General features: G+C 43.1%; 1 protein-coding gene across 1 annotated transcript; it reads right to left on the bottom strand.

Annotated features, from left to right (window-relative positions):
• Positions 1–5594: 5594 nt before the first annotated feature.
• On the bottom strand, positions 5595–19707 carry SNRPA1 (small nuclear ribonucleoprotein polypeptide A'). The gene is made up of 9 exons (XM_032835989.1): positions 19528–19707; positions 17526–17673; positions 16016–16094; positions 11559–11605; positions 10977–11079; positions 10295–10374; positions 9809–9884; positions 9073–9166; positions 5595–6034 (listed from the first exon to the last, which is right to left on the bottom strand). Exons 1-9 carry the CDS (start codon positions 19607–19609, stop codon positions 5976–5978), a joined length of 768 nt encoding a protein of 255 aa, XP_032691880.1. The 5' UTR covers positions 19610–19707; the 3' UTR covers positions 5595–5975.
• Between the last annotated feature and the right edge of the window lie 686 nt (positions 19708–20393).

The raw sequence follows: 20393 nt of genomic DNA, 5'->3' as shown, positions 1-20393 counted from the left end.
TCATGGGGTTAGGGGCCGCCTGGAAGCAGGATTTGCGCCCACATCCTTGCCCCAGGCCCACTGGGCAACACAACTAGGGCGGCAGAAACCCGGCTGATGAGGGTTGCCGCCGAGATCCGCCCCCAAGGCCTGCAGATGAACCCTGGCAGCCTCCTCCTCCAGCTGCCCCGGTTCCATTTCGGGCTAAGGAAGTCCGGTGGACCCTCACGGTTCCCTTCCCCTCCAGAGCCAAAACCTCCCGGGAAAGAATTAAAGCAGTAGCTCCAGCACGTATCCAGTCCAACACTGCTAGGTGCCACAGGGCGGTAGGAGGTGTTCAGAATAGTTTCCTGGCCGTTTTTCCTCGCCTGCAAAGCCTTCCTCCACCGCCTTCCACTCCTCTCCCGTCTTTACCGCTCCCAGGCCTACCTTGACCACCGTATATGAAATTTGAGCTTGAGTGTTTTTGGAGAAGCTTTTGAGGTGAACACGCCTAGCTGTGTCTCGAAAGGAGGGTGGAGAATCCTGAATACAGTCGTGAAAAGACCGCGAAGAGGGGATGACGTCAAAGCTCTTCTTCGCCTTGAAAACGGGCTCTTGAAATGGGGAAATTGAGGACTCTGGATTTTGTCAGTTAAGGCTGTGAAGACAGCCATTGATTTGATGAGTTTAGGAGGGCGACATTTTATTCTCTCCTTGATATTTTCCTCTCACTTGTAAAAGGTGACGAACCATCACTCTTTGTTTTGAAGTGGTTTCTCCCTCCATCTGGTATCTTGCAGGAACCTGATATGCTAGAACTGAACTATTTCTTGGGATTATGACTGCAATACTTGACCTGGGATCAGTTTTAAATATACCTTGTGGGGGCGCCTGGGTGGCTCAGTGGGTTAAAGCCTCTGCCTTCCGCTCAGGTCATGATCCCAGGGTACTGGGATCGAGCCCTGCATCGGGCTCTCTGCTCTGTGGGAAGCCAGCTTCCTCCTCTCTCTCTCTCTCCGCCTGCCTCTCTGCCTACTTATGATCTCTGTCAAATAAATAAATAAAATCTTAAAATAAATAAATAAATAAATAAATATACCTTGTGTATAAATAGTGATAAACTAGTCAGGAGATGGGGGTTGCCCAGCTTGTTTGGTTATGCTCTGGACAACAGGTACCCAATACAGTAGGAGTCACTGTCCATGGAAGCAGTTGATGAGGACCTCTCTTGTCTCTCAGAGCGTTAATATCCTGCAAAGGGATTGGGCACAATTTTCTATTAATGCTTGGTAAGCTGATTTTTTTCTTACAGTAACTTAGTAGTTAAGATTGCTGCTGGTGTGGGTTGGCTAAGAAGGTGTTTTTTTTTTTAATTTTATTTATTTATTTGACAGAGATTGAGAGATCACAAGATCCAAAGGCAGAGGCTTAACCCACTGAGCCACCCAGGTGCCTTGGCTAAGAAGGTTTTTAACAGATACTTCCCTACCTTGACAGAAGGTGTCACATTAAGATGTGAAGGCTTCAAGAATGTTGTAGTGAACATCATTTCAGAGCTCACAGTGTAGCTCAGGAATTATGATATTTGGAGTGGCTATGGAGGAAGATCCTACCTCATAGAGATCCTACCTTACTGTTGCCAGCTTTCAAACCAAGTCAATGAATTAAACCAACTTGCATATCATAAAAATGCCAAAATATTGTATATGGTTACATGGGGGAGAAGAGTTGGCCTTTTTTGCCTTTTTACCGACCCTGCCCTGCAGCGTCTGCAGGCATGAAATTGGAATAAATTTAACATTTAATCTCTATCATTTAAACAAAAATACTGAATAATTCCTCTCACTCAGGACATTGTGATATAAAATAGAAACCAGCACAACAGTAATGAAAATAATGCACATTTTTAAACACGAAGAATAAAGTACCTTTGCATACTATTATAAACGAGTCTCTGTTTATATATGTATTCACAGTATTATGAATAGTATATTCAATTAAAATCTAATAGATTTTGAATTATGAGGCTGCAAGGATAAAGGGGTTCTGCTTCAGTTCCTAGCACAATGCTGTTCTTAAATTCCCATTAATAGAAGTTATTCTTCCTACCCTGGCTTATGCATTACCTTTGTCACTTTAATCAGGGTGTATCATCTCCCCTAGCTTATCTAGAACCTTAGAGTTATTTCAACATACACTTTGTTCAGCATAACTGCTCAGGGGTTATTTGCAAAAACAGGACAAAGATATCCTAACTAGTCACAGACCATGGTAGACTAAATGACTGGCAATTCATCACTGTTTCTTGCAGCATATCCTTGCAATAGCCTCAGGGTGGAAGGAGTATTATTTGCCCACCCTCTGACTTTGGACTTGACCAGGTGGCTTGCCTAGGTTAATGACAAGTAGGCAGACTCAGCAGTGAGTCAGTTTTCAGAGCAGGTTTTAAGAAGTCTCTATTGTTTCCTCCTTGTGCCATGGCCCAGTTAGGGGACTTGCCCAAGGACAATTAGATATGCAAAGCTGAGCCACCCTCGTTAACCCACAGACCTGCAAGGAAAAGCAAAGCCAGCTATGAGAATAAATGGTGGTTGTCACTTAAAAACCTGAGTTTTGGAGTGGCTTGTTAGGCAGCATTATTGCGGCAATAGCTGACCGATAAACTGCCTAACCTCACCTCTTCACAAAAGTATAGGGAACAGGGACGCCTGGGTGGCTCAGTGGGTTAAGCCTCTGCCTTCGGCTCAGGTCATGGTCTCAGGGTCCTGGGATCGAGCCCCGCATCGGGCTCTCTGCTCAGCGGGGAGCCTGCTTCCCTTCCCCTCTCTCTCTGCCTGCCTCTCTGCGTACTTGTGATCTCTGTCAAATAAATAAATAAAATCTTTAAAAAAAAAAAGTATAGGGAACAAGACAGGATTAAAGGTGTTGGTAGCTAAGGGGGAGTACAGAGATGGCAATCAAACAATAATGTTTCTCAAACTTGAATGATCCTTTCAATGACATTCTTGTTGATTCCTACTGTAGTATTTAAAGATTTTGAGACAGAGAGAAAGAGAGAGAGAGAGAGCTGTGTAGGAGAACCAGCGGGGGACGTGCAGCTTGATCCCAAGACCCTGGGATCATGACCTAAGCTGAAAGCAGACGTTTAACCTACTGAGCCACCCAGGAGCCCCCTACTGTGGCACTTAAATTATGTTAAATATCTACACATGTAAAACTGTATGCGTATATATAACTACATACATTTCCTAAATGTATAGTTCTTAGAACCTAAAAACCTAATTACAAATGCTGTTATAGGATTTCCTTCTTCTTCAGTGCCCCAGTTACGCCACTCTGAAGAATGAAGACGTAGACCAGATGAAGAGTGCTGGACAACAAAGCGAAGACAATCAAGTGCCAGAACAAAGCTCCCAAAGAGGAAAGGGTTCCCAGGTTGCCATCCAGGTTTCTAAGTCTGGGGTTTTTATGGGCTTTGTTGGGAGTGCTGTTTTAATCTGACTTACCTCCCTGCACCTGTTATCCAATCAGGTTTTTGTCATCTATCAGGTGGAAAAGGTTGGAGGGCCCCTTCCAGGGTGGTGTAAAATCCTTCTAAGGGTGGTTTCCTCTTGTGGGAGGGCACCGTGTCCCAGAGTGCCTTTCTTCCAACTACCCTTCACCAATACTACAAAACTAATAATATTCAAATCAGCATCTCAATGTAGTTGCACAGAAATAATTATTTTGTGTGTTGCCATGACTATGCCACCGGTAAAAGTTCCTACTATAAGATGATAGAAGTTATTATATTTGAGTGACCCTCATGTTCTGCAAAATTGCACATTGAAACCATAGGGCTTCTGGGAAAAACTGCTTTGAGACAATCCCCATTTTTGTGGTTCTGAGATTGGTGGAGCTCTAAGCAAAGAAGCCCTCACATTCATCGTGTCAATTTCTGCAAAATCCTCACTTGGGACAACAGTGTAAGTACTGTAACAAGAGCTCCTTTTGTTTTCTCTTAGCAGCCTGCAAATCATTAACCACGGGCCACTAAACTGGTGCAAAACACAATCCTGTTTAGTGTAGACCCACTCAGGCAACAGCACCAGCGTCTCGTATTATTTAAGGACTGCTCACACTGAAAGCCAGGACCGGAAGTAAGCTAGAGGGAACGTGACTGGAGGGAAGTGATCCGCAACCAGTTCATTATTACAGAGGGTAGTGACCAGAGGCCCATTCAGAGTCCCCTTGATAGGTGGCTCATAAATGGTGGGAGCAGGGAGCCTCCTGACTTGGATGGCAACAGCTTCCCTGGATCTTAAGCATGGAGGAAAAAACTGGACTCATTTTAGCTGTCCTGTCAGAGGCAGCCGTGTCAGGTCAATGTGCACTGACAGGCTCTGTGGAAGCAGAAAAGGCAGCCTCATGGCTTCTGTCATGAAAGACATTGTAGAAGCTAAATTCTAAGCCAGCCCAGGAAGATCTCTTAAGACCACCTCCCCACCCCGGAGGTCTTCTGTTCTGATCGCATGTATACTTAGTGACGCTCTACTCCCAGAGGGCACCTTGGTGAGGGGAACAGCAGAGCATCAATTGCAGGATTATCTTGCTTTCAAATTAAATTAAATTAACTTCTAGTGGATAAATCCATCTACTGTCTATTTGGGTTAGTTCCTGGGTGCCTGAATGCCCCAGGAGATCATTAAAAAACATCAGCCTTCCAATCTGTCAAGGTGAGGGTACAAGAAAAGCAGAGCAATGCACTCTGGTTCTGGCCAACAATAAATGGGTCATACAGGACTGTTCTAGGAGTTGGACAGCGTCAGGTAGATGTTAAGGAAGTAGTGAGAGGGGAGGCTGGAAATCGTCTGGGGAGTGTCATCCTCTGAGGGACAGCACCTGAGAACCTACTGGAAATGCAGCCCCAGTTCCCATGATCTTGCTTTTGAACACAGTGTCCTGACGTTCATAGCACATTGGGGCTGGAAAGCACTTGTTTAGGGCCATACTGAGGAAATCTGCAGGCCAAGTTCTCCTGATGCCCAAGCTCCATTTCCTTTCAATGCTCTGCCCTCTTCTTTTCTACTGCACGCAGGTTTAGCCCCACTGTTGCCCTCAGTTCTGTCTTCCCAGCTATGCTGTCAGCTCCTTGAAGGCTGAGTTCCTTCATGGCTTATGCATCTTGTCAGCACTTTACAAAGGCGAATCCGGCCGGCAGCAATCACCCACGACTGTTCAGGGGTCTACTGACAAGGGTGTTGTCACATTTCTCACCCAAACCAACACCCGCAGATGGAAGGACTGCACAGATGGAAAGAGGGATGGTGAAGGCACTCACCTCCACCACCTTGTTTTTACGATTAGCCTAAATTGGCCACATCAGGGTGTGAAAATGGAACAAAGCATCTAGAAGCTGTGAGTAAACTGTCGTAGCCTGCTCACTGGGCCAACACTCCCCCGTCCCCCAACCATGTCCCAAACACTGGAATGTGCTGCCCCTCTGCTTGGATTCCAACAAGCAGAAGTTGCATTCCCCTAGAATTTTTCAAATCAGTAATTAAAGCCCGGCTGCGTTTAATGAAGCTGTTGTTATCCTTTGTGTGGGGAAGAAATGCACCAGAGATCGGTCTTATTAATAACCACTGGCAGCACACAGATAATCTTGAGTTTTATTAAGAATTTAAAAATCTAAACATTTTATAGAGGCCTGGGAAGCGTACCCAGAAACACCGCCCTCCGGCATTTCCAACATCCACACGTCCATATACCTCACTGCACTGCACCTCCCCACCAAGACAGGCAACCTGGCAGCACAGTGAACGTCGCTGTGTTTTTACTATTTGTAGAAAACTGGCATTTAGATTTCAAAATTAGTAATATTACAAAATTACCAACAGCAGTCTTAAGCATTTCAACAATGCTTATGAACTCCACTTTGCTGACCCAAACAAAGCTATTATTCCAAGTTCAACAAGCAGGACTTGTCCCAAGGAGGCGTAGTATACATCCTGCAAATACTCAGGCCACATTGCTCAGGACCCATTTGTGACCGTGTCTTCTTCCATCTCCTCTTCTCCATCATCAGTGGGGCCTGAAGAAGAACACAAAACCATGGGTTGTATTGATTTCAGAACACGTGCTCGCTCCCAGTGCGAGTGGCCATTCTGTGATGCTACTCCGTGCTAGTTCCTGGATTAGGTACAAAAATTTCAATCACAGCACCTTCCCTCAAGGAGCTTAGAGTCCAGAGACTACCTGTCTTTGGAGGTATGGGACGGGATCGTCAATTCCTAGGGAAAGGGTCACAAAGGTATTTTATAAAAGTCAAACTCATTGTCTGACATTCTAATAACCCATTTTGGTTGAGCTGATAATTCATTTTTTGTGACAATAAAAAGCTTATACTTTGTGTTTCGTTCTTAACCACGACCATAAGCAAAGAAAATGGGAATCCTCAAAAAACATCTGGATACTACTACATGCCCGTTAACGGGAATACTCAGTGACTCTATCATCTCTAAGTTAGACAAAGTATGGCAACAACCCAAAGTCCTTCATCTCTTCATCAATCTACAGCAGATATTTGGGTCAATGTATTCTGAAAAAGGAAATGTTTTAACTCTATCAGTGTTTGGGAAAATGACTCTTGTTTAAGGTTACTGCTTCTACAGTTAGCCCCAACTTCAGATTGGTAGATACAAAACTACCAAGACAAGAATGTCAGTCAAGTTTTAGTGTATTCGGAAGTCTAGGCCCACTGAAATCTACAGAGTACCCTATGTCTCCCTTCCTCCTCCCAGTGAACCTCCAGATCATAGTGAAAATCCTGAGACTTTGTAAGGCCCAAATAAAACATTCTGGGGGAAACAAATCAGCTCGGTAATTCTGTCACAGCACAGTCACAATAAGCCACTGTGAACTGCCTCTTCCCCTACCTGTCACCACTGAGCCTTGAAAACCTTTAACAGACTTCTAATGCTCTTACACTTAAGACCGCATCCATCACTGTCTGCAGGGCTGTGGCCTATGGCATGCTTCCTCTGCTGGCTTCACTTCACCACATTCTCCTTGTGCCTTGAACTTCACTCCCATTGGCCTCTTTCATTTCAACTGGGCAAGGCTCCTGTTAGCCACAGGAGCTTTGCCTGTGTAGCTCCCCCTCTCTGCCCCTAGAATGTCACTCTCCCTTTGTTTACTTCAGCAATTCACACTTTAGTTTAAGACCCAAAGAGCTTTTGTTTATGTACCTTTATAAATACCATATTAGATTCATCAACACTGTATTAGAATTTAAGATCAAGTATTTTTAAAAATTGTAATTCATTAAAAAATGTCTTCATTAGAGCTTCTGCCTTTAGGTCAGGTCACGATCCCAGGGTCCTGGGATCAAGTCCCACATCGGGCTCCCTTGCTCAGCAGGGAGATGCTTCTCCCTCTGCCTCTGTCTCTCGTGAACAAATAAATCTTAAAAAAAAAAAAAAAAAGTCTTCATTATATGTTAATGTTTATGTTTTTAAATATATATTTTTAAAAAAGTAACATTTCCCAAAACAAAAATATTTAGTGAGAAGCTTGGCATTATTTTCTACTTTTGCCTCTCTCTGTCATGTCTGATGAAGAGCTATCAGCTGGACCCCGGTACTGGCTTCATCAGTCCACCTGCTGCTACACGTCGTTTTCACTGAAGGAGATGAAGAAAAATCAGCCTCACACAGACATGCAGCCAGGAAAGGAAGGTGTATTCTAACAGTCTAACTGTGTATTTAGACAGTTGTGGGTTTTCCTGTTTGGTGCTATTCTAGAACTTGACAAAAGCGATAGTTTCTTAAGGGTTAGTTTGCAATGTGGAGTCTGAAACCTCGTCAGTGAACTTTTCATACTCTCTTACTTGAAAATCCACAGATCTACCTCGTTTTCCTTGAAGTGACAAGTTCACTTCATATTCAAGAAGATGCTTGCCTCTCAACCAAAACAACGGCTCCAGTGCATGGAGACAACCATCCAACTTAGGCATGGGTTTGTGTAGACCCCCATCCCATCACCCAGGATCTCAGAAGACATGCACTTAAAAGGTGACATTTAATAACATTCATCTCTTTGCTTTGTGAAGGACGTTCTGAAGTGAAACTGGTATATATTCTACTAAGAGAGTACATAGCAGTTTAGAATGAGGACTTTAGGCCATGGCCTTGACCTGTGCCGAGGCCCCAGCAGTCTTAACCGCCGTTACTCCTGCACCATCAGTGCAAATGTTAATAATGGTGGAAAAAGCAAGTAACACCTTAGTGTTATTACACAAAGTTTTGACCGCACAGATGCCCACGGGCTCAAGGGCTACACAGTGAGAACCGCCGGTCTAATTAAAGTCTTACTCATTTTTAGCTTCTGTTCAAACATGATTTGCCCTAGGGAACTTTCCCTGAGCTGCCAGTCTAGGTAGAAGTTACATTCATATCAAAACTTGTAATACGTATTGTTTTGAATAGTTTTTACTTAACACCTCTGGTGCCTAACATACAGTTGGCACTCAAATATTACAACAGCCAACACTTACCAAAATATATGCTCATGTCAGACCTTGTGCTAAGTGCTACCTACGAACTCTCTTACTTACCCTCCCAAAAACCTTTTGAAGTTGGTACTCTATATTATCTCAAATTTAAAGATGAGGAAACAGACTTGAGATTAAGTGAGGATGAAGAAATTCACCTAAAAACAGAGCTGGTGAGGATAAGATCTGAGCTTCATGCTGTTTGGCTCTGAGGGTTGTGTTTCCAACCAACTAAGGTATCTATCGCGTGCACGTGCACTCACGCGCACACACACACACACACACACACACACAAAACCCCCCACCCCCCACAGAGGTGAAAATCCAATGGTGCCCTCTAGTGTTTGGTTTCACTGCACAGCTAGGAAATAACATCTGCTTCAACTTTTACATCAAAAACCCTCAGAGTCCTATGCCAGAATATTCTACATCAAGTAACTTATCCTCAAAGAGCATATAAAGGGATTTTGCATATATTAGATGCTAATGTTCTTGGGTCAAGGCATCTGAACTGTTCTGGAATCACTTCAAACACAACATTAACTGGGAAGTCTGAAGACAGACCACTATGTCCTGACCTGATCTGCGTTCCCTGCCAGGTATCTGCCCCGACTGCAGCAAGCCCTTCAGCCGCTCCACTTCAGCCAGGGTAGACGCATTCGCTATAGCGTTCTGGAGGACAGAAAACAACGGAGACGGACCATTAATTGCATCTGAGGATCAAACACACAGAAAACTCTATAGATGTCCGTGGCAACTCTTGTGAGTTGGAATATTAAATAGTTGTGTTGGGGCAAGAATTTTACTGTCATGTTGAAATCAACCCAAAACCCAATCATAAATTCCCCAAACTGGTAAACAGATGTGGACCCACTTTCAAGAGAGCAATAATCACTGCACATTCCTGAAATTTTAGTGAATTAAAGCACTTAATTGGAACTATGTTACTGGATAATTTAGGAAGCAGTATTATGAAATTGGGCTTTCCCACTGATCATCACACAGATCTTTCAGGCAGCAAATCTTTGAAAATAAAAACTAACATAAATACTGAGACAGCATACTAAGTATCTGCTCAAAGAAAAAAAAATCCTGGGAAAATGAGAAGAACTAGAGCTGCCTCTGCTTTGACTTGATCACGTAAATAATTCAAGTCAAAATCAACTAACTTTACACTAGTTCCTTCCTTACGCAAAATCCAGCAGGAATCTAAGCAGGGGGGAGACTACAATGTTTAGAACTTGGTCTATTACAAATTTCATGTCCTAAACCCATGGCAACTCTCTCCAGTCCAAGAGTCCTAAAACTTATTACCTTGATTGCTTCTACATCTCCTGGAGATGGCCCACCTTTCTTCTTGTCAGTTGGCAAACCAGCACCTGGGTTGAAACTTGGGAGGGGGAGGGAAGAACGCAACTGTTAAATCCCGACCAATGGAAGTTGCTTCTCTTTTACTTTCAAAAAAGCTTTTGAAAGTAATTCAACCAGTGTAGTATCTTATCTTTGTTAACAAACTGATACAAGAAACTCTCTCCTTCAGAAACACCACCCAGTTCTCATCTTCCTCTAGCGAAAAAGCAGGAAGTAAACAATGTTGCATTAAGACTGAAGCGGAAGGATTTGCTAACCTGGTAGAAATCTCATATGATGTGTGGACCACTGACGGTCACGAGCTATCATCACACAAATTCAATACTGTATTAGGCACAGGTGTTTTGTTTAATTCTGTAGGAGGCAAAAAGCCAGACAGATAGTGTTTCTGAAGGTGAAGTAGAGCGAAGTTGGATATCCGTATCTTACGTTTTGCTTCTCCTGGCAATATCCTTTGCAAGTTGTGCACCCCGTTTGCCCTTGAACATTTTCTCTGCTTCCTGACGCTCCTACAGCAACACCACACACAGAGTTAATGGAAATAGGAATACCACATGCATTTAGATGCATTCCTCAGAAAACACGGAAGAAAACTCTCCTGAAATACTCTGGGCTGGTAAAAATACCAAAAAGCCAACTTCAAATTAAAAGGAGACAAATGGCCTTGCCTTCTCTGCGGAGGCTCCCTGAAGGAAGTTCCCCCTCCTAGTTTCAAGGAGAGGCTCTGGAGGAACTAAGACAGTTAAAAAAAAAAAAAGCCCAAAAACTAAGAAACAGTCCCAGTAAGGGGAGAATCACTCTAACAATTAAAGCTGCTGAAAAATGGCTTATATTAAGTCCCCCAGCAGGGAATGTATCTAGACAGAGTCTGCCGTCCACGGTGCTCACAGCGGGTCTGAGACCATGCTGCCCTTGAACGCGTCCACACGAGACTGTGCTAACCCAAGTCCTGCTATAAACTCTGCTATGAAAAATGAATGATTAACATTTTCTTTCCCACGTTTTTATCAAAACCAACAGTAAAACTCATTAGGCAACTGCAAAAATCTGTAACAAAAGTATCAAAGAAAACACATGAATCTACCATGATTTACAACAGAACAATACTTACTTTTAATTTCACCTTCTGGAAATCCAGTACTCTGACTTGCGGAACTTTATAAATTACATACAGTCTGTAATGCTTCTTATTTGTTACAGGATTTCTTAGAATACTACAAGAAAAGGAAGAGCATAATGCCAATCTTGTTCATAGCCCAGCACTCAAGAGGTCCATTTTAATAGACTCAAATGAGTACATAAACTAAGGAAAAGTTCACATTTTTTCACATTTCAGTGTGATTAAGTTAACATTAGGGACATTTTAATAGAGCATTAGACCTAAAGGAAGTATTTTCGCTTTTCTTTTTTAAGATTTTATTTATTTATCTGACAGAGAGATCACAAGTAGGCAGAGAGGAAAACAGAGAGAGAGGGGGAAGCAGGCTCCCTGCTGAGCAGAAAGCCCGATGGGGGGCTTGATCCCAGGACCCTGAGATCACAACCTGAGCAGGAGGTAGGGGTTTAACCCTCTGAGCCACCCAGGTACCCTCACTTCTTGTTTTTAAAAGGATCTTCTTACTAACTGCTTTAAGATCAAGGCCAGTAATGTGTTACTATAAAGGACTTCACTGTCACCACCACATTTCCGTACCTTAGGTAAGTCAGTGATTTGAGAGATGCCAAAGGATCCAGATCACCCTGTAAAAGAAATAGCCACATGTAAGAACACGAAAACCAAAGGCTATTTTGAGACTTTGAAATGGCAGATCACTTTGCTAGCAAGGGCTCCTCTTATCTTTTATTTTTTTACTGCCCTAGTGCCTAGCACAACACTAGCACAGGACCAATGTGTAAGAAATTACTACTGACCAAACTGGAAAGTAGCCTTGAACTTCTTAAACTTACGATCTGAAGCTGTAACAGTTTCTGTCTCAACAGCAGAAGAGACAAAAAAAATAATTTTTATTTCCTGTAGCAACCTCCACAGGGCTAGAATTTAAACCAGTGATTTAGAAAAGAAAGACATGTCAAAGTTTATGTAACTTCAGAGGAAGTTATTCACACAGGGAACCTCAAACTGGAACCTAGGGTGAGGGGGCTTTTCCCCCTAGTACCTGTATGCGCCTGGTGACACGGGCATCATGTCATCATTGGGGGCAGGCACCTTTATTCAAACCTCCCTCATATTGCTTTGGATAATTATTCAAGGGCAAGGAGTATAGTTAAAAAAAAAAAAAGATCCAATTATGGGACAAGGGCAGGTTAGTTTTTGAATCTTCCCACATTACCCCATAAAATACAGTACAGCAAGGAGAGCAAAAGCAAAAGCCTACTGTCAATAGCTACGATGAACAGAGATGAAAAGGCATTCTGGCAAGAACCCTAAAACAGGAGCAGGTAGGGACAAAACACTGAGAGCTGCCAAGACCTCTTGCACGGGGACAGCATTTGCACAGGAAGCAGCAGAAGGAAAGCAGGGAGACATGCGACAAACCAGGGTACTCCGACACGACCCGTGGTCAGTCCGACGGCAGCCGCCAGCAGATCTACACATGCCAGCCAATAAGGAGGGCAGCAAGCCTGGGATAAAGCCGGAAGGGGCTAGGCAACTTGGGCCCTCATTCTTAATACTAACCACCAGTGTATCAATGGTTATATATACCAAAGGATATCAGTGGTATCCAGGACAAAGCCCTACAATGAGGAGAAACTGCTAGGACCAGACTGAGACTGAGCAGGACAGGGGCAAGAGGGACAAGGAGAAAAGAGTACAGATAAAAGCAAGAAGGGAAAGAGCCAGGAGATTCAGAAAAGCAGTGGCCATTTTTAAACGCTTCACAAACAACCATCGGAGGAGCTCTAGAGCACCTAGTGGCCTATCACCACTCAAAGAAATACACAGGATGACCTAAAAGGGGACAAGGACAAACATCACATGATCTCATTTGTATGTGGAATCTAAAGAAAAAAATAAAAAGACCAACTCACAGCAATACAGAGTTCAATGGTGGTTACCAGAGGTTGGGGTGGGGGAGGGGGAAGGGAAATGAGCTGCTGATCAACGAGTACAAACTTCCAGTTATTATGAGTTAAGTTCTGGAGATCTAACATACAACATGGTGACTACAGTTAATAGTAGTGTACTACCGTATATCTTAAATCTGCTGAGAACAGATCTCAAGTATTCTCACCATACAAAGAAGTAAGGATGTGATGTGATAGATATGTTAGTTTGTTAACAGTGATCACTTCATGATGTATACATCTATCAAAAATCACACTGTATACCTTAAATACTATACTATTTTTATCACTCAAACTTCAATAAAGCTGCAAAAAAAAAAAAAGGAACAACGAATGGCAACTTTCGTTACACTTACACATAGACACACACAAACTGTGTAGAACAATGATGATGTCTTGATTGGTTTCTTAAAGAGAATAAATAGTATGTTGGGAGGTATGAAATGTTTAAGGCTACTATTGTTTAAGAAACTAAAGGTACTGGTTAACTGGAAGGTTTAATATGTATTTTTAATTCCCAGAATACTAAGAATAGGAATAAGTAATTCCTACACTGTTAATAGGAAAAGAAGAATGACAGAGAGAGAGAGAATGAACACAGTAAACGAGAGCAAAAGAAATGCACAATGGGTGGATCAGTAACAACCCCCAGAAAAGAGAAAAGACAAATTCAAATACACCAGTAATTAAGTTAAATGTAAAAAGACCAAATACTTCCTTTAAAAGAAAGACTTCACATTATATTTAACAAAACAATCTTATCATATACTGTTTTAATCTAAAATGTATGGTACAGGAGAGCTGGAATAAATTTTGGATGGAAAAAATTATCATACAAATACTAACTAAAAGAAAGCTTGTTCTGGCATATTAGAGCAGATAAAATAAACACGGTATAAAACAGCACTATGAGATAAAGAGGGTCACGGCGCAGTAATAAAAAGGTTAGTTCACCAGGAAGGTATTAACAATTTAAAATTTGTGTGTATCAACTGAGAATTTCAAAATATATAAAACTAAAATGGACAGAATTCTAGCGAGACTATCTAATCCACTTTCATGTGAGTTGTTTTTTTTTTTTAAGATTTTTACTTATTTATTTGACAGAGACACAGTGAGAGAGGGAACACAGGCAGGAGGAGTAGGAGAGGGAGAAGCAGGCTCCCCATTGAGCAGGAAGCCCGATGAGGACCACAACGACGACAGCAGCGGCAGCAACACAGGACTTGATCCCAAGACCCCAGGATCATGACCTGAGCTGAAGGGAGCCGCTTAATGACTGAGCCACCCAGGTGCCCCTCATGTGAGATTTTTAACACACTTACTTCAGTAACTGATAGCACAAACTCACCCTTCATCTTTACAAACAATTTTAAATATAATTACAACATACACAAAAATACAAACAGCTCTGGGCACCTGGGTGGCTCAGGCCATGATCCCAGGGTCCTGGGTTTGAATCCCATGTCCGGCTCCCTGCTCATCGGGAAGACTGCTTCTCCTTCTCCCCACTGCAAGTGCTCTCTTCTTGCTCTCTCTCAAATAAATAAAATCTTGAAAAAAGAAAACAAAAAAACAGCCTCTATCATGCCACAGATTTCCTATGAATGTGCATTTTGGGTAGAATACGTCATATATTTTAGAAAAGACATGGCCTCAGACCACTGCTTTCTTACTTCTGGAGTCAAGTACTCCTTTCTTTGAAAACCTGAAGGAAGCTCTGGACCCAGTCCACCAGGAAAGAAACAATCATGGAAACAGGGTAGGGAGGCAAGGTCATAATAACACAAAATCAAGTTATATAATACACACTTAGACATCCAATGTTTGAAAAATTTCGGTTTCAAAACAAAATTTTGAAATTTCGGTTTCAAAATTAAAATTTAGGTGTTAATTTTGTTAAAAATTACACATACAGCGCAGAAACATTAGAAGAAATAGGTTACCATAATTACACCCAAACAGAGAAAATAAAACTTGCCGCTTAGCTCACAGAAGACCAATTCCAAGTAGATCACTGATCTCAATGTTAAGAGTAAAAAAAGTTTCTAGAATGTAACTGTCCAACAAAATTTAACATGCTTCATATGTAACTGAATGCTTTCTAGTAGCCAATTAAAAGAAAAAAACAAGTATAACTTATTTTAGTAGTATATTATTTAACCAATTATCCAAAATATTATCATTTCAATATCAATATAGAAAAACTGATAGCTGGGGTGCCTGGGTGGCTCAGTGGGTTAAGCCTCTGTCTTCGGCTCAGGTCATGATCTCGGGATCCTGAGATTGAGTCCCCCATCGGGCTCTCTGCTCAGCGGGGAGCCTGCTTCCCCTTCTCTCTGCCTACTTGTGATCTTTGTCTGTCAAATAAATAAATAAAATCTTTAAAAAAAAAAAAAAAAGACCAAAAAAAAATGATAGCTTACATTCTTTGGGGTACTAAGTCTTCGAAACCTGTTATGTATTTTACAGTTCTTAGGACATTGAAATTCAGAGTAGCTGCTTGTGCCTAGTGGCTACCATATTGGACACCGCAATTCTAGAAAATAACTTATGTTTACCGAAAACAACTCTTTCTGTAGTGGAAGCCTGACACACCATCAAAAGTACTAGCAACAACAACAAAAGACTGATAAATTGGACTATGCTTAAATTAGGAACTTTTCTATCAAGACACCCTAAGACTGTCAAAAGATGAGCTACAGAGTGGAAAAGGCTATTTAACCAAAAGAGGCCCGGAACTTTTAAGATTTATTTATTTATTTATTTGACAGAGAGAGAAATCACAAGTAGGCAGAAGAAGGCAGAGAGGCAGGCAGATAGAGAGGGAGAAGCAGGCTCCCCGCTGAGCAGAGAGCCTGATGTGGGGCTCCATCCCCGGACCCTGGGATCATGACCTGAGCCGAAGGCAGAGGCTTAAACCGCTGAGCCACCTAGCTGCCCCAAGAGCCCCAGACCTTGAATTACGAAAAACACAAAGGACGAGGAGATAATTCTCTGGATTTTCTAAACTGTCCATGAGAGGCATGCAGCACCTTTAACTCCTCCCCTCAAATACATTCCCCCGGACCCCATCTGACTTACCAGTTCCACAAGACTATTGTTGGTGAGAATGAGTTCTGTCAGACAGGGTAGAGCCTGATCAAGTCCCTCACCTATACGGCTAAAGTGACGAAAGAAAAAAAAAAAAAAGACTCTTTGTAAAAGTGAAAAAGTAGGTAAGCGAACAATTTTATCTAAGTCCTTGTACAGAAGATCTGAGACTCCAAAGGTGGAAGAACTTTAGAGATCTTTCTTCCAACACCCTAACTGGGAGAGGGAAACCTAACTGGCAGAGGGTCACAGGGTTAGTTAATGGCAGAAGTTGGATGATTTTAGAACCCATGCTTCCAGAGGGTTGCCTGGGGGTTTTTCCATCACCATTTTGTCTAGTGAAAACTGAGAGAAGAAGAAACTCCTGCGTAGAACAAACTACTTAGCTAACTTCATGACTTTTGTGCAGGTAGCCCAGAAATACAAGTGATTCTGCATTCACAGCTCAGGTACATGACAAACAACTACACCATAAGGGAATGGTTAACTCATGAGAAATATGCTTATTTTAAAAAAGCAAGTCACCGGGGTGCTCAGTCAGCTGAGCATCTGACTTCTGATTTTGGGTCAAGCTGTGATCTCAGTGTCCTGGGGTAGAGCCCTGAACCAGGTTCCATGCACAGGGAGGAGTTTGCTTACGATTCTCTCTTCCTCTGCCCTCCCCACACTTGCATCTGAGTGCACGTGTGCTCTCTAAAATAAGTAAGTATATTTAAAAAAAATAAAAAAGGAATTAAAAAGCAAGCCACCACCTAGTACTTCTTAAAGACATTGTCTATAGACCTTCAATAACTTTTTTTGATAAAATTTACTCAGAGGTGATGAAAGAGGGTTAAAGAAAACCCTAAATTTCAGTAAGTAATATTCTAAAAATCAGTTGTAAAGAAAAACAAATGGGAGAGAATGTGAGGTAGAGACACTTAGTCAAACATGTAAGTGTTGGGGATGCCTGGGCAGGCTTGGTCAGTTATGCGTCTGACTCCTGAGTTTGGCTCAGGTTATGGTCTCAGAGTTCTGGGACAGAGCCCTGCATGGGGCTTCACACTCAGTGGGGAGTCCGCTTGAGGAGTTTTATCCATCTCTCTTTGCCCTTCCCCTGCTCTCATGTGCAGGCACGCGCTCACTCTCTCTAAAATAAATAAGTAAATCTTCAAATATACATATATATGTGTATACATAAATTGTTGAACTTTACATAGATTTTTAATATGATCCCTCTGATAATTACAATTATTGTTTCAGAAGCCAAAATATGTACAAAACAGCATGTTTGTAATTTAAATATCTATTATCATGAATATATAAGTATTTCTGAACAGATGCAAATAAGACGAGACCAGTACCAGGTTAATTTCTGGACCTATATGGATAAAGTGCAGCTTGTTTCTCATTTTAAGATATATGTAGGCTCAACTGGCAGTTAAGTTCTATGGCTTCTTCAGGGAACACTGTGACATTCACTCTAGTGGAAAAAAATCACTTTCCACTAATAGTCGCTTACCATATTCTATTGTTGTTTACTAATAATGTTTTCAGTCTTCTTAACAAAGGAAAACCATCCAGTTTCCTGATTTCATTGTCAGAAAAGTCAATAGCATCAAACTGGTCTAAGGTAGCACCTAGATTTTCAATGACAGGAATTTTATACCCTGTAAAATGGAAGGAAAAAAAAGACACAAGTATTAATATGGTTAAAAGGTACATTAAAACCGTAATGTACTCTTCGTGGTAATTTGACTCAAAGCTTCCATTTATTCACAAAGTGTTTACGTAGCACCTACACTGTGCCAGACATTATGCAAATAATCGGTACATAAAACGAGAAACAAGAGTCACATGTCCTAGCTGCCATGAAGCCTACAGTCTAAGGAGCGGACATGAAGACAGTCATGACAACAGGGACAAGGGCTATTGTAATGAGAACACTTATTAATAGTAATATTGGTAGCTAACATTCTTAAGAGTACGTACCAGGTGCCTCACACTGTTCTAACCAAAGCCCCAGAAATAGTTAAATGGCATAAGAATTTACACTGTAAGCTGCTTATTGCCAGTGTCCAAGTCTTGTTTATACATTGTGGACAACACTTCTTAACCTCTTTTGCATTACCACAGGCCACATTCATAGTAGCACTTACCAGGATATCCTCCTGATATCATGACAGTTCCCCTTTACTCTACACCTCCCCTAGCTCCAATTCAGAGTTCGAGGTCAATGGTTTATACAAAATAATAAACCACCCTATGAACAATTCAATACTCATGGATTTGTTAAAATGGGCCTAACTACTGTGCTAGGTGCTGGCAGAAGAAAGAAATGAACACAAGGCATGGTTAAGAGTACATAATTCAGAGCTGCAAAGTTCCATCAAAGTAAGTACTACACCAAAACAAGTATCCTCAACATTCGATGCACTTGGGACACTTCAAACTTAGAGATACGAAACTTAGAGATCAGTCTGCGCCAAGAGCAAAAGTGGTCAGTTACGTCTGAATGGAACTTTTCTCTAAACTTAATTTCAACCAAATAAAAGCACTGGGCTTTGTCAGCAAGAAATCCAAACTGAAATCAGAGCCCGAAGTAGTGCTGCACCTCAGCCAGTGTTGTCCCTGTGGAGCCAAATCTCAGGCCCAGATTGTATTGTCTTGCCCCCAGAGAAACTGCCCTGCACACCCTTCGTAAAGTCACTTCCTTGAAATACTGATTAGACAGCTACGCTCCCAATTTCTTAACAAGCCTTTCTAAGGTTCAAATGACATGAATTTGAACAGTTCAGAGCTTCCACCACCTTACACGGGGCACTCGTAGTGTAAGCCTCTCTAAAAGATTTTATTTATTTGAAAGAGCGCGCGCAAGCAGGGAGAGCGGCACGCGGAGAGGAAGCAGCAGACCTCCCGCGGCGAAGGGAGACCGATTTGGGGCTCAATCCCTGGACCCCGGGATCACGACCTAAGCGGAAGGCAGGTGCTTAACCTACCGAAACACCCAGGTGCTCCTAAAATGTTTTGATAAAAGGGACATATAAGGCAATTGAAGCTAGTAAGAAAGAAATCTTGCGGAAACACGCGCTTTTGTTCTCAGAGTTCATATCCTCCCTCGCAAATTAGAGGTAATTAACATGTATCCTATCTATACTCCCACAGTAACAGTCCAACGTATTTACTGAGAATCAACGAGCCGCTGAGCACTAGGACCACGACTATGAACACTGTTCCAGCTCTCAAACAGTTCAGACTACAGAACGCCTCAAGCAAGGCCTAGTTGAGGCCCACGGGTGCGCACAGGAAGCGATCAATCGGCTGGGTATGTGAGTAGGAGCGGGGTAACTGAAACCTCAGAAGGGCCTAGGGATGGTTTTGGGGCAGCAACCGCAAGACTCAGCCTCCCGCCCGGCTTGGCGCCCACAATGCAGGCCTGCTGGCCGAGTGCCGGCCCTCCGCGCACGCGGCGGGGCGCTCCCACCCGGCTGCGCGCGGAGGCCCGCCCACTCCCCTAGACTCACCCCGGAGGTCCAGCTCGCGGTCCCGCACGGCATTGGTGTACTGAGCCGCCTGCTCGATCAACTCTGCCGTCAGTTTCACCATCCTGCCGCCTCCCGCTGCCGGTGCCACGGCCCGCCGGCTCTTCCCGCCGCCTCCCTCCCGCCAGACTTCCCGGCGTCCCTCGCGCCCCGCCGACAGGCAACACCAATCGCACGCGGCGCTTGCGCGCGCAGCTCGACGTCCAGGCCGAAGCAATCGAAGAGCCACGCCCCCGTCTTCGTTCTCTTCGGAGGTTCAGGTGGTAGCCGAACTTGTCTCGGGCTCTGGGTTCTTCCTTGGAGCGTTTGTGGAGGAGGGCCCCTGATTCCAGGTGTTGTGTCCGCAAATTAAGCAAAATGTGAAGGCACCCGAGTGGAACTTTCTCCACGCACGATGAACCTTGAGGTGGGAGGAGACGCTGAGTCTGTCCTCACTCACCCAGGAGGGGCGGGCATCTGTGGGATCCAGTGCAGGGCTGGGACTTCAGGTTCCCGTTCCAGCCGGGTGCTGTGGACCCGCAGGCTACTACGTGAGAACCAGGGCAAGGTCAATCACAGGGCTACTTCGCTGCCATCGTCCTACCGCCTTGGACCCAGCTTCGCGCACTGTGCTGTTTTCTGTTAGGCCTGTGATCTCCAGACATTTAAATATTTAATGGAAGTGTCGTATACAGAAAAGCGCACAAACCAGGAATTTGCAACGTGACGAATAGCTACAGGGCGAGAACACCTGCATTGCTGCCTCCCGGTCCAGAAAATGAACAGTTTTCTGAAAGCCTCCCTTCCCAAGGCAACCAGAAATCAAACACCATAGATTAGTTTTGCCTTAAAAAAAAAAAAAAAAAAAA

This window comes from Lontra canadensis, unplaced genomic scaffold (genome assembly GCF_010015895.1).
Source record: "Lontra canadensis isolate GAN:19392208 unplaced genomic scaffold, GSC_riverotter_1.0 scaffold89, whole genome shotgun sequence".
NCBI lineage: Eukaryota > Metazoa > Chordata > Mammalia > Carnivora > Mustelidae > Lontra > Lontra canadensis.
The sequence above is the reverse complement of the archived record's forward strand: the minus strand, read 5'-3'. Positions and strand labels throughout refer to the sequence as shown.

What these genes read in the sequence shown, in the direction of transcription:
- SNRPA1 (XM_032835989.1), bottom strand. Translation starts at nt 19,609, where the DNA reads ATGGTGAAACTGACGGCAGAGTTGATCGAGCAGGCGGCTCAGTACACC. An exon ending in TCCAGAAGGTGAAATTAAAA is followed by an intron (nt 10,375 to 10,976) that starts GTAAGTATTGTT and finishes GTGTTGCTGTAG; the next exon opens with GAGCGTCAGGAAGCAGAGAA. An exon ending in ATTGCCAGGAGAAGCAAAAC is followed by an intron (nt 9,885 to 10,294) that starts GTAAGATACGGA and finishes CCCCCTCCCAAG; the next exon opens with TTTCAACCCAGGTGCTGGTT.